Source organism: Camelus dromedarius, chromosome 9 (genome assembly GCF_036321535.1).
Source record: "Camelus dromedarius isolate mCamDro1 chromosome 9, mCamDro1.pat, whole genome shotgun sequence".
Taxonomy (NCBI): Eukaryota; Metazoa; Chordata; class Mammalia; order Artiodactyla; family Camelidae; genus Camelus; species Camelus dromedarius.
In genome coordinates, this window is record NC_087444.1 from 24,084,643 (window position 1) to 24,099,142 (window position 14,500).

Below are 14,500 nucleotides of genomic sequence, written 5' to 3' on the forward strand. Positions count from 1 at the left end.
CTTTTTACATTGACCCTGTTACTGGTCTTTGTGGAATGACTGCAGGAGGGAATGAATGAGTGAGTCAGTGAGGGATGGAAGAAGATAGAATGAGTCAGCTCCAGCACTCAGAGGAACACAAAGGGGAAGATAAGATGTGAATGCAAATAACCAGAACACAAAGTAAACAGTGATCCCACCAGCGTTTTGGAAGCAGTCCACTTTCTATCCCCTCTTATTTAAAATGCTTAATTCTTTCCAACTCCTCTCCACCTAGAAACCACGGAGCCACACACTGGGGTGGGGGAAGTCCCCTTTGGTTTGATCCATGAAGTCACTCACTCAGAGGTCCCCTGTGAGGTCCCCTGTGGAGCGCAGCAGCCTTGCAGCCTGGGAGCGGAGGGAGGAGGGAGAAGGATATGGAGGAGGGAGACGCAAGGTGGGGGAGGGGAGAGGAAGGGAAGGAGAAGGACGGGAGGATTAGAAGGAGGAGGGGAGGCAGGAGGAGGAAGAGGGGAAAGGAGTGGAGGTGGGAATAGGTAGGAGGGACAAGGGGTCAGGGAAGCGGGAGGAGCGAGGAGGGGAGGCGGGGGTGGGGGGTGGGTACGGAATAAGGAGGAGGGAGAGGGAGTAGAGAAGAGGGAGGGAAAGGAGAAAGAGGGCTTGGGGAGAAGGAAATGGGGGGAGGAGTTGGGGGAGTGGAAGGACGAAGAGAGGGTTGGGGGAGGGAGAAGAGAGGAGATGGATTGACGGGTAGGGAGGAGACAAGGGGAGGGAGTGGGGGAGGAAGGAGGAAAAATCCCTTTCTTCAGCCCCTACTGCAGAGTTGCGCAACTCACCCGGGCCGGAATTGGCTGCAGGCGAGTAAAGACGCTCCGCCCCCGAGGCTCTACTACCAATGGAGAGAGGGGGCGGAGCGGGCTGCGTCCTGGGCGGCCAATGGCCGGAGGGGGGCGGGGTGGCGCAGCCTGAGTCTGGCTCGCGGTCCTTGTGCGCTCAGAGCCATAGCCGCTCTTGCCATCCGCAGACCGGGACCCAGCACCGCCACCGCCGCCGCCGCCGCCGCCGCTGCCGCCGCCGCCGCCGCTGCCGCCGCCGCCACTCGCCCTTGGCGCTTCCCCGCCTCGCTCCGCTCGGATCCCTGCAGCCGGCCCGGAGCGCGATCTTCAGTCGCTCCGGGCAGAGTATCCTCGTTGCAGCCCCGCGGTGATGGCCACCAAGATCGACAAAGAGGCTTGCCGGACAGCGTACAACCTGGTGCGCGACGACGGCTCAGCCGTCATCTGGTGAGGAACTTTCCATTGCTCTCCAAGCCCCACTCCCCGAGCTCGCGAGGGGCCTGGTGCACTGAGCCGTCTTCCAGACGGGGCGGATTAAGGGTCATCCGTGCTGTCTTTTCGCAGCCTTAACCCAGGACAGCGTGGAAAGTCAGCGCTGGCTTCTCCCTAGCCAGAGCATCTTTTAGATTGTCCTGCTGGAAGCTCAGCACCGTGCAGCTACCAACGCTGATATGTGTGTGTGTGTTTTTCTCTTCTCCCAATCCAAAGGGTGACTTTTAAATATGACGGCTCCACCATCGTCCCCGGCGAACAGGGAGCGGAATATCAGGACTTCATCCAACAGTGCACAGGTAGGGAGAAGCGCCTTCTGGGGAAATTCTCCGTCTTTTGGGAAATTGTCAAGGCCAAGGTAGGAGCCTGTGGCCACCCTGGGCTCCTCTGGCGCTGGAGGAACCAGATTTGAGCATATTAAAGCCTCATAGGTCCTTCTCCCCTCTGGACATCTAGAGCAACCACAGGTGACCACCTGGCTTCCTTGCTCCCACAGTACCCTTTAAAGGCACGACAGCTCTTTTGCCCCCTATAAGTCATTAGTTTTCCACCGTTAGCTCACTCAATTCCAAACTCCAGTGTCCAGCCCTCCCCGCTTTCCCTTTTCATTGATCAGTGAGCCAAAATAACAGTCTTGGAGTTTATTGTCGAAAAAAGAGACTGTCAGCTGTACCTTCCTTTCTCCTACAATCATTGTCCATGTGCTGGTGATGTGTTTTTATTCGTAGAATATAGAATCTACAGATATGAAAGTGTACTTAACATATGATTCAATTTACATGAAATTATAGAAAAGGCAAAGGTAATCTGTGGTGTGAAAAGTCAGAGTAGTGGTCACATTTTCCAGTAGATAGCCACTGACTAGGAGCGGGCACATGGAACTTGGGAGTGGGGATGGGTGGGGTTGGAAATGTTCCATATTTTGATCTGGAAGTTGATTACACAGGTGCGAACATACGTAAGAAATCATCAAGCAAAATACTTAATATTTGCAAACTTTGTGCCCTTCCCTGGGATGTGTTGAACCATTAAGGGGAATGAACGCATGGATGTGTAATCACAACCCACAGACAGAAGCAAAAGGTTCAGCATAGTTGGTAGTAGGGCCCCTTAAAGCTGAGATTGGCGAATGATATTTATACTGGTCTCTGGTCTCCAGCTTGGAAATAGATATATTCAGACAAAGGCAGTGAGCCTGGAGGTTAAGGTGAGGACTCAGAGTCAGCAAGGTGGGTTTGAATCCCTGTGTGACCACTTTCTAGTGGTGTGATTTAGGGCAGCTTAACCTCTGGGGGCCTTGGTTTCCTCACCTGTAATCTGAGAGGGCTGTTGTGAGGATGGGTGAGTCAGTGCGTGTAAAATGCTCAGGATAGTGCCTAGGCAAACGACACAGTCGTTTGTGAAATAAAGAAAAAGTACACTCTTGTGCAAAGGATTGTGTGACAGCCCCTTTCCTTTATTCAAGTGATATTTACTCTAATTCAAAGAATATTTATGGGGGGTGGGTATAGCTCAGAGGTAGAGCGCGTTCTTAGCATGTGTGAGGTCCTGGGTTTAGAGCCCAGTACCTCCAAAAAATTTTTTTTTATGAAGTGTCTGCTATGGGCTGGGTGGTACTAAGGTTTCTTTTCTTTTCTTTTCTTTTCTTTTCTTTTCTTTCCTTTCCTTTCCTTTCCTTTCCTTTCCTTTCCTTTCCTTTCCTTTCCTTTTCTTTTCTTTTCTTTTCTTTTCTTTTCTTTTCTTTTCTTTTCTTTTCTTTTCTTTTCAATATTCTCCCAACTAAAACATCTCCCTGAGAACTGCCTCTAGATGTTCACTCATTGCTTTTGTATAGGGTTGTTTAAAATATCAGATGTGTAAAGTACTATAACAACCTGTATTTAATGAGGTGCTCGGGGCTTCTTGTGGAGAGCTGGTGGGGTCAGGATTGGAACCCAGGCCCCTGACTCAGGAGCCCTGTCTCTCCACCACTTCTCTCCTTCCACCACCGTGATGCTTTTGCAAGTGGACTAAGTGTAGACTCCTGACTCTCCCGCGGTTTGGTGCAGAGCTAGGACGTTCAGCAGCTTTTTTTGCCTTGTTGGCGTGAAGCTTTCTCAAAGGCCAGCTTCCTTCCTCTCTCAACAGTAAAGTAGCACTTTCTTTCCTCCAGACTGCTGTTCATCACCCCACCCCCCACCAGACTGGAGTCCCCTGCTTCCCCCAAGCTATTGTTCTCCATGGAATAGTGGTCGAATAGTAGAAGGTGACCCGGGGAAGAAAGAGCATCCTGTCAGTAGATTCCAAACAGATGCTCCTGGCCATCGGGCAGGCAGGGAGGCTTTGGTCAGAGAACACTTCCTCCTTCCCTGGGGCTTTGTGGTTTTCTCCTCTGACCCTTCCCCCAATGACAGGGCCGGCAGTGGGGAGGACCTGGTGGGTGAACTAAAAATGTTTCCCCTGCTGCTCATTGATCTTGTGAATGGGCCTTTGGATCTGAAGGCTCCGTCTGCTTTGGCTGGAAGTCTGCCTTCCTTCCTCAGCCATCTGTTAGACAAATGTATAGGCGAGTGGTGGTTGCCGTGTCTGCTCTTGTTTGTCTTAGAAAAGCTTGTTGTGTCCCACTGCCATGTCCTCATCACCCGGTGACAAAGGATTGTGAATGCTGACTTGTAACTTTCTCTATGCCAGACACTGCCCTTGACAATGCCTTGTCTCCCTTACTGAGCTTGTTTCCCTTCCGTAGGGGAGGCAGCCAAGGCCCAGAGATGTTAAGTGACTTGCCTGAGATCACACAGGTAGGATGTGGCAGAGCTGGGACTCGAACCTGGGCAGGCTGGATCCCAGGCCTGTGATCTCGGCCTCTTCTCTCTAAGGAAGTGGTTTAGATTCTCATCTTCAAGCCAGGAGGCTCCTTCAGGGGTGCAGCAAGTTCTGATTGGGGCTTGGGGGATTGTTAGCAGGTTACAAAAGACACTTTTGCCCATTTGTGTGATGCAGGGAAGGCTCTTTGTGGCCCTAATTCCCAGCCAGATGTCTTGACAGGCCCTTGGGTCCTGAACTCTGAAGACATGCTCCCGCTCTGACACTGCCTTCCTATTTCCAAACATCTTCTCAACAAGACGCACAGTGGATTTGGAAACCTGGAAACAGGACCTGGTCTCTCTTCCATTGGCACTGGGGTGGCAGGGTGAAAGGTTTCTTCGTGGGCTCTCTCTCCTCTCTGACAGCCCCTCCTTGGGCATCTTCTCTCTAAAACCTCCTCCCCCTCTCTCCACCCTCTGGCTACTGTCTTCCTTCTCCTGTCCTTCCCCCAGGTTTTCCAGAAGGGAATCCTCCTGTCCAGCCTCTCCCTGTCATCTCTCCTCAGCCCCCAGGCTGGCCTCTCCTTGTCTGCAGGAGCTGTTTTCTGAAGGTCATGGATCTGGAAGGTTGCTGGGCCCTCACTCTCCTGTTTCTTTCTGCTGGCGGGATTTGGCGCTGTTTGTGCCCTGCACTAGGTCTTCTGGCACTGGGCTCGCCTGTCCCCACTCCTCTTGCACTAATCACTAGGTCACCACCTCTGCTCTTGCTTCTTGTCCCAAACTTCAGTCTGCGTAGGATGGTTGGAGATCTTTCAGGTGCAGTGAAAGAAGACCAGTGCTGTTAGCTTAAGCAAAAAAAAAAAAAAAAAATAGTCTATAGTTGCCTTGGTTGGAAAGTTTGGGGGTACTGCAGGTGAAACTGCCCAAGCTCAGTTCCCGCCTCTCCTCTGACTCCCAGCTCTGCCTTCCTCCTGTATCACCCCTCTTGGGGGCAGGAGGGCACATTCTCCCTAAGTGGTGATGTACACAGCCACTAACCACCCTGGCTTCCAGGCCACAGGCAGAGCCATCCTGATGGGGAGAGAGAGAGATTCCTCTGCCAGTGAATTCAGCAGAAATCTCCCAGACTGGCAGACTCTCTTTGGGCTGCCTGGGTTCATATGCCCATCCTGAACTAATTACTGGGTTTCTGGCTGGCTAGACCTGGGTCAGTGCCCACCCCTGGAGTAGGGAATGGGCAGCCCCACCCAAACCAGGAGACAGAGTAGGGGAGAGTGGTTTCCTAAGGGAAGAGGTAAGGGGGAGGCCATGCTGCTTCCAGAAGAGGGGCAAACCAAAAACAGGTCCATAGCCCCTCCCTCCACCCTGCTTTACTGCAACTGTCTCTTAGTCCTTGGTCTTTCTTGTCTCATATCCATTCCACCCCGCCTTGCTGGAGTAACTCTTCCTAGCGTGCAGCTCTAATCAAGTCACTCATTAACCTTCTATGGCTCCCCTCTACCCATTGCATTAAGCACAGGCTGTCTGCTTGGCATTCCAGTCAGTCTGTTCCCACCCACATCTCCTGCCCAGTAACCCCCCCATGCCCTTCTTTGTGCACCTGCAGCCTGACCCTGTATAACACCCCCAGCCATCAGGCCTGTGATTTTGGAGGTTCCTTCCAGGGGGAATTCCTCTTCCCTGTATCAGTCTGAGATTCAGCCATCAAACCAGCCTCCTGCAGTCTCTTCTGTATTTCAACAACCAGGATCCTTTGGAATCAGAAAAACCCTAGATTCACATCCCAACCCTGCCTCTTGCTGTGTGGCCTTGGGCAAGGATATTTCTTCCTCTGCCACAGTTTTCTGGTCTGTAAAATGGGAATTCTGTTGGTGCCTGCCTGCCTCTGATGGTGACTGGGGGTGTTAATTGAAATTAAATGTCTACAAATAAAAACTACAATGAGATATCACCTCACACTGCAGAAGGCCATCATTCAAAAGTCTATAAATAATAAGTGCTGGAAGGGATGTGGAGAAAAGGGGACCCTCCTATACTGTTGGTGGGAATGTAAATTGGTGAAGCCACTGTGGAGAACAGTATAGCGTTTCCTTAAAAAACTAAAAGTAGACTTAACTATATAATCCAGCAATCCCACTCCTGGGCATATATCTGGAGAAAACTCTAATTGGAAAAGATAAATGCACCCCAGTGTTCATAACAGCACTATTTATAGTAGCCAAGACATGGAAGCAACCTAAATGTCCATATATATATATATATATATATATATATATAAATATTAATCAGCCCTTAAAAATGAAATAATGAAATAGTATGTCTAAAACAAAAGCACAGCGCCCTGATGCACATTGGCTGTTGTTACTATTACTTTTTATATCATTTTTACTCTCATAGTGCTTATGATGACAGTGTGCTTTCTGACCTGAAGCATGCCAGCTCAGCACACAGTAGGCACTCAACTCTGGGTTTGCCCACTGGAGGCGCTTGACCCCAGGCTGGCATGCAGCAGGCATTCGGCCCCACGTGGGCATGCATCAGACCTTTGGCCCTGGGTCTGCATGCAAGAGGTGCTCAATACATGGTAAGAGGGTGGTTAGCACAGAGGTTAAAAGTTTGGGCTGCTTCAGATGGCCTGGGTTCAAGTAGTTGCCAGTCACGTGACCTGGAGCAGGTCATCCTTTTGCTATAATGTGGTCATTAGGAGGATTAAGTAAGTAAGTCCAGGGTGCCAAGGACACAGTAAATGCTCCATCAATGTTAATCACTGTGATTGTCATCTCATTGGTGGAATTTAACTGATGTGATTGTAGAGTATGTTGTCCGAGAGCAGGAAGGTAGGAGGGAGAAGAGATGATCGGGAAGAAATGGGTACTGAGCTGTGCTAGGGAGTCTCTGGTTCCCCTGACAAGAGCCACAGGGAGTTGGGGGAGCCAGGGCTCAGCTGGCAAGGGAAAGGAGCTGTTTGCCAGACTGACTGGCCATGTGATCTCTCTGATCTCATCAGAAAGGGCTCACAGATCACGTATACATATCAGAGCAGCGGCTTGGGCTGTCTATTAAATCGTGTTTTGTTTATGCATCTTCCAAGTAATACATATTCTTTGTAGAATATTGAGAAGACAAGAACAAGCAAAAAGAAGAGACTAAAAGCCAGATATGGTTCAGATATAGTTTTACCACTCAGAAATTTGTTCATTCATTCATTCACTCCCCTTTTCCCTCTCTCTTTGAATGTATATGAGCAGCTATAAATAGGCACTCTTAAGGCACTGAGGATAAATATCAGCAGAGAAAGTCCCTGTCCTCATGGAGCTGATCTTTTATTGTCATCACCCAGCCTTTAAAGTGACTCCAAATGTTCTCCTGTATAAATGTAACATTGTTTAACAGATCTTTTATTGATGGACCCTAAAGTACTCCATTGCAAGCAGTTTTATTTTAGCAAGAATCTAGGCATCTGGGAATGAATCCAGTTTTCTGTTGGTGCAGATTTTAGAGATGACTGGTTATGAGCATTGATGGTGGAGCCAGGATGTCTTGCCTTGACTTGTAGCCTTGCTGCACTGTGTGACCTTGGGCAAGTCTCCCAGATTCTCTGTTTCCTGTAAGATGGGGATAATGATTGCACCTAAGGCACAGGGTTGTTGTGAGGATAACTTGACGTGGTACACATAAAGCTTGCAGGGCAATGCCTGGTATAGAGTCAGTGCTCATAAATGTGGTTATTGTTAATGTAGCAACTTGGAAGGTGGTGCCCATCAATAGGTGGGTTGAAATAAACTTGGTGTGTGGTATGGCTACCAAAAAAGGTGCATGCATGGAGGGCAGTGTCAGCACAAAGCTTGACTTGGGGTGGATACTCTGTGGTATTGGCTGGATGATGGTGTATCAGGGTGCAGATGATATTCCCATGATGCTCTGGTGAGTCTGGAGTGTTAAGCTCAAAACATCACTCACAGAGAGTTGTGGGGTTCCATGTTTTTGTCTGTCCAGCATCCCATCCTTTCACTCTTACTCTCATTTCATAAAAATCCTGCACAGCCAATGTAATTCTGGCGAGGCTGACTCTGCTCCTTCCCACTGGGAGGGCTTATGACCCAGACCTAACCAATCAGAGTCAGCCATCCATCTGTTAACTGATTCGTTCAAAGTTAGGCACATGTGACTCAAGTCAAGCCAATCAGCTCCATCTCTTAGACTTTGGACAGTTATTGGGAAAGTGTCCTTTTGTCATTTTTCTGGGATCAAGCACAGTGAAGACTTGGAGCTTGCAGGGCCCATCAACCATTTGGAGAGAGAACTTGTCTGAGAACTCAGGAATAGAGCCAAAGATGGAGGGTGGACACTCAATAACATGGCTTAAACTCTTGGATCCAGCCATGCCTGAAGCTCTCTCCTTGGGCTTTTTGCTTTCATGAGTCAATTAAGTTTTTTTTTTCCTTAAGCTGGCTTGAGTGGGTTCTTTATCATTTCCCTCTAGAAGTCCTGGTCGTAGTCCCCAGGGTAGATGGCTGGGGCAGGCTAAGAGAGGAGAATCCAGGTTGGGTAAGGAACTCAACACATTTCATGTGAGAAATGACTGAGGAAATTGGGCATATGTAACTTGGAGAGTCACTTCCGTGGGACATGAGTGTTGTCTTTAGATGTTTGAAGGGCTGTCTTGTGAAAGGTGTGGATTTCTTCAGTGTTCCTACCCTTACCCCAACCCCATGTGTTAGGAGACCAAACAGCAGAAATTGCAGGGATAGATTTTGGGTTTGCCTGAAGAATTGGCCTCAAGTTGGAATGTAAGGTAGTGAGACCCCCATAATGGGACGCATGTCACAGGGGGCTGCCTGACCACTTGGCATATAGATGTTTAGGAAAGGGATTGCAAGTGGCCCTTCTTGACCATGCATTCTTCTCTCTCACGGCCCCCTTCTCTGGTCTGTTTGCTCCCGGGAAAAGTGACAAGTGCATTAGCTTAGGCCTGGGCAGTGCCCATTTGGGATGGGGTCAGCTCCATGGGATGGGGACTGAGTGTGGCAGTAGGATGGTTCGTAAGGAAAAAGGGGGTGTTTTTACTGTTGAAGAAAAAACATGCATTTTAACACTTGTTAATGAAGAGAAAGGCGGACTTTGTTCAGGGGGCTGACTGTTGTTACAGGTGGAGGGACCACTACAGGGGTTTTGCAGTAGTGGGGAGAGGTCAGGCTCCACTCTGAATACAACAAGAAAAAGTGGGAATTTATAGTCAAGAAGCAATATGAGGATCAGTGGATGGGAAGTTACCACGAGGAAAGGGCAGTGGGGAGGGGGGGATTCTGGCTAAACTGACCTAACAGGATTCTTGCTGAAGGCAGGCCAGGGATCAGACATCACCTGGGGCATGGTGACAGAGGAGGAGCCCGATGAGATATCGAAGGCAATCAGATATGGAGTATGAGGGACTCTGGCTAAACTGATTTAGCAGGATCCTTGTTAAAACTGGATTCTGCAGAGATGAACACAGAAGTCCAGAAGTTAAAACCTAGTTGCAAAAGAGCTCAGAAGAGCCTGTTTAGGGTTTCGTCAAGGAGAGAATCTTTGCTATTCCTGAAAAAGGGATGGGATGCAAAAGAGACAAAAACGCTTGGTGTGTATGGCTTCTGTATGTGCAGCTGTACCACACACATAGAAGTGGCAGTCTATTTATCCTGCTGTTCCACACTGGGACTTCTTCCTGACTAGTTGCACATACACCTTCCCCTCCCCTCAGCATCACTTATATTTAGAAATTTGAGTGAAAAGGGAAGGAGAGAAATTGTCCAGTGAGGCTAAGGGAATATGAGGTCAAAAGGAAGCTTTCAGTTGGTGACAGTGATCTGGACATTGCAAAGTGCTGAACAGTCTGTCAGTCATGTGTTCAACAAACATTGATTGAAAGATCTTTTCTGTTGCTCCAGAAACAATGTTGGGTGATGATTCTTAAGTGGCACCTGAGGGGCCATTGAGCCATTGCCTCCACAGTTTTTTGCAAAATTCAGTCTCCCACTGCCTTCTTTGTTCACACATCTGTGGCTGGGAGGGCCTGAGGTACTATATACCTTCTTTGTTTCATAAGATGTGTGGGCTTGGTGACAGCTCTTTTGGGGGTTATTTGTGCTTGCTTTTGAGTTTGTGGCTATGGAGATGGTTGCTAGATGTCCATTTTCTTGGGTGTCTCTTGTTTAGAAGAAGTATTTAATTTGTTGAGTTGAACTGAGTTTTTGCTTCTCGAAAATCTCGAGGAGGTAATGCAGAGTTTTTGAAAGCATTGCTTGTGGACTGTATAGATGTTATATCCATGTCCTCATCCCCAATCCTTTCTTCACCTCATTACATCCTGGTGTCCTCCCATAACCGGAGCATGGCGCCCCACGCCTAGGTCCTTAGTAACCTTCTGGTGGCCAAATGCAGTGACCGTTTCTTTGTCTTCATTGCACGTCCCCTCCCTCTAGCATTTGTCAGTGACTGCTGCTTACTGAGAAGATAGTTTTCCCTTCCCTCTGCTGCTGCACAGCAGAGCTCACTGAGTTCCCCTTTTATGTCTCTCATCTCTTGTTCTCATTTCCTTCTGCTGGTTCTCCTTCTTCCCTCCCCTCTAATAAGTGTGGGAGTTTCCTGGGCTCCACCCTTGGCCCTGGTTTTCCTTCTCCAGGACATTCATTGAGCACCAACTGTATCCAAGCCCTTTGCAGTGTGCTGAGTTGGCCCTTTCCCGACACTGGTGAACTCGCAGTCCAGGCTGGGGCGGGGTCGGGTAGGGGTGGGGTGCCTTCTCCACTGCACGTCAGCTGATATCACTTTCTCTCCCCTACACCTTTCATAGCTTTTGCCCATAAGGTCCAAATGCTTAGAGATGACATGAGCTGCCCTTCAGAATGGGATGCTTACCAGCTAACCCCACCAACGCACATCCCCCAAACATGATTCTGACCTCACTGGTACTAAATTCCAGGCGCTGTGGGTGCTTTGCATGTATTAACTCATCTAGTTTTTATTATCCATAAGGGGTATATGTGTAACGAGTACAATGGCACCAAAGTAGGAGTCATCCCCATTTTACTGATGAGGAATATGATAGTTTCCTTGGAGTATCAGAAGTCACTTGCTTGATAGACTCACAGATACAGAAATCATACTAGTGGTTACCAGTGGGGAGAGGGAAATGGGAGGGGCAATATAGGGGAAAAAAGGGGGTTATTATGGGATTATATGAAATCATGCATTTGAAACTGTTGAAAATTGTAAAGCGCTATAGAACTTAAAGAATTTTCCACTCAATTAAAAATTTTTTTTTGAAAGTTACTTGCTTGAGATGGCACAGTAAGTAGAAAAACTGGACTTTGAACCCAGATCTGTATCTGAGACTCCCAGCCTTTCCCCTGCACTGTGCTGCCCTGCCCTCCTCCTTCCTTGTGACCAGTGCACAGTATTCCCTCTTTTGGCCCTGTCCTTGTCCATTTTGCTTTCCTGGAGGACTCCTATACATCTGTCAAGGCCCAGTGCAAAAATCCCCTCCACTCAGATGCCCTCCTTGCTTTTGTGATGCTCCCTACATTGTGCGGAGGTTACGTGTGTGTCTATGTCTTCAATTCCACCGTGAGATCCTGGAAAGAGGCACATTGTCTCTCCGGTGGTGATGTCCTCAGTGGAGCACCTCCACCCTTCTCGGGTAGCTGGTCCCAATCTCTTTTCCCCAGTGGATGCGTCACTTCCTTGTGTGGGCCCAAGTCATGTGCTGTAGCACTTACCAGCTCCCCAAGTGACATCCACACAAGTGTTCATGTAACAGTTGTCTGACTCTCCCGCTGGAATCTGAGATCCTAGGGGCAGCATCCTGGTCTGTTAGGTTTTCTTGCTCTACTGTCAGCAACTAGAACAGCATCTGGCATTCTCCCCTGATGTATGTAGAAATGATGAATGAACAGGCCCCCGAGATACCTGAGAGCTGAGCTCACCCCGGAAGGTCTGCTGTCCCCTCTGCCAGCGTAACAGCCCAGTGACCCTTATGAATGGTCTGCAAGCGCCGAGGCCCCTTGCCTGATGCCCCTGCCTCCAGTGGCTTCTGGCCCAGGTCCCTGCCCTGGAGCCCCTGCATGGCTGCACTCCTCACTGATTTGACTTGATTTTCAGATTCTGCTCAGTGGCCTCAGCAGGGGCAGGTGCCCAGAGGCCAGCATGTGATGGCAGGGCTGTTACCTACACATTTTCTGTATTATTTCATTAGTGCACTTGAAATTAACATGCCTTGTATCCTGTTTTAGTTCTGGACTTAGTTTACAGTCATTCAGCTCTTTTTCTCTCATGCACTTTTTCTTATTTTATCTTCTGTGTATTTGTGTCAGCTTTCATGCAAATAGTAAGTAATAATAAAACTTAAAAAAATATCAGTAAACACTCTACCTTTATTGTGCCCGGAATTGTGCTGAGGTCATTGCATGAGCTTCCTGTGGCTGCTGTAACAAATTATCACAAACTCAGTCACTTAAATTAATACAGTTGTGTCATCCAATAGTTCTGGAGGGCAGAAGTTCAAAATAACCTCCCTGGGCTAAAATCAAGGTGTGGGGAGGGCTGTGTTCCTTCTGGAGGCTTGAAAGGAGGATCCATTTTCTTGCCTTTCTCATCTTTTAGAGGTGCCTGCATCCCTTGGCTCGTGGCCCCTTCCTCCAGCTTCAAGGTGGCAGTGGCTGGTTGAGTCCTCATGCTGCCATCTCTCTGCCCTCCTCTCTTTCCCATTTGAGGACACGTGATGACACTGGGCCCACCCAGATCATCCGGGATAATCTCCCCAAGCTGAGACCCTTAATTTAATCACATGGGCAAAGTCACTTCTGTCATGTTGAATCACATAGTCACGGGGTCTGGAGATTCGGATGCGGACCTCTTTGGGAGCCATTGTTTTGCCAGCCAGAGTCGTCTAGTTCTGATTTCATTTCATTGACACTGTGACTGAATGTGGTGGCCCAGTTGTCATTCCTATTTCACAGGCAGGAAAACCGAGGCTCAGAGCCACAAAGGCACCGGCCCACAGTTGTGCAGGGGCTGAGCTGTGCTCCTTACCCAGTGCCTGCACTCTTGGCCACCACTCTTGACACCCTGCTGCTGCCCAATACTTGCAACTGAAATTCTTTTGAAACAAGGAGGGAGGACCACAGGCGAGCTCTTTTCTTTTCTTCTTTCCTCTTTTTCTCCCCCAGTTTTATTGAGAAATAATTGACATACATCACTGTCTAAGTTTAAGGTGTGCAGCACAATATTTTGGTTTATATATGGTGAAACAATGACCGTAGTAGGTTTAGTGAACATCTATCATCTGATATCGATACAATAAAAAGAAAAGGAAAAAAAATTCTCCTTGTGGTGAGAGCTCTTAGGATCTACGCTCTTAATACGTTGCCGCAAGCTCTTTTCTTGGATGCTCAGGGGCAGACCTGAGGCCCATGCCGCCTGCTAGTGGCACTTCCGTGGGAATGGGCAGCTCAGAGGTACTTTTTCTGCCTTGGTTGAAGTGGAAAACCTGCGATGGTCTCTGGGGAGCAACCCTCCTTAATTCAAACGCCTCCATTCTTTCCGGGGAAGAATTCTGACTCCGATGCTTTTGACTGAAAGGATGTCCCTCGGAGGTTGGAGGTTGTCTGGTCTGACCCGGAAGTAGTTTTCCTCCCTCTTTTGGCTCCCATCTACCCTGCCTCTAGAATGGAGTATACTGTCCGTGGTTCGCAAATAAAGGAACGGGCGGGCCAGGGGCCCCTCTGGGTCACGCTGGGGCTTCTGGGGAGGGGTGAGAAGAGCCAGGCTTTGTGCCACCCCTGTGTTCCCCCCGACCGCTCCTGTCCAGTGGAGGCCTGTGTTCACTCTGGCGAGCTCTGGCAGCCTGGACTGGGATGCCACTTACTCTGTTCTTTTTTTTGCAACATGTAAACTAAAAACATTTTTTTTTTAAATTGAAGTATATATAGTTGATTTACAATGTTAGTTTCAGGTGTACAGCAAAGTGATTCAGTTATACATATACATACATGTATATGTATTTCCAGATACTTTTCCACTATAGCTTATTACAAGAAGTTGAATATAGTTTACTGTGCTATACAGGAGGTCCTCATTGTTTACCTATTTTATTTATAGTAATGTGTGTCTTTTAACCCCAAATTTCTAATTTATCCCTCCCCTCCCCCGCTCTGTTCTTGATTTGGCAAAACCTACTGCTGTGTCTCCGAGTTGGTGAAAGTCACTTATTCTCTTCTTTGGTGCTTTGTAATTACTCATTCATCCAACAACTAGAAATCGAGGACCTACTATGTGCCAGGCACTCTGGATCCTGGGAAGGTCGAATGATCTAGATCACAGAGCTGACTTTCCATTGGGAGTGCAGAGACAGATAAAAGGTAAGCTAGC

General features: G+C 48.5%; 1 protein-coding gene across 1 annotated transcript in view; it reads left to right on the forward strand.

Annotated features, from left to right (window-relative positions):
- Positions 1 to 1,040: 1,040 nt before the first annotated feature.
- The window catches only part of COTL1 (coactosin like F-actin binding protein 1), a 41,642-nt gene continuing 28,182 nt past the window's right edge, over positions 1,041 to 14,500 (forward strand). The window contains exons 1-2 of the mRNA XM_010980511.3: positions 1,041 to 1,265; positions 1,527 to 1,609. Of these exons, the coding sequence (XP_010978813.1) occupies positions 1,189 to 1,265; positions 1,527 to 1,609 (160 nt within the window). The 5' untranslated portion in view covers positions 1,041 to 1,188. The remainder of the gene's footprint in view (positions 1,266 to 1,526; positions 1,610 to 14,500) is intronic.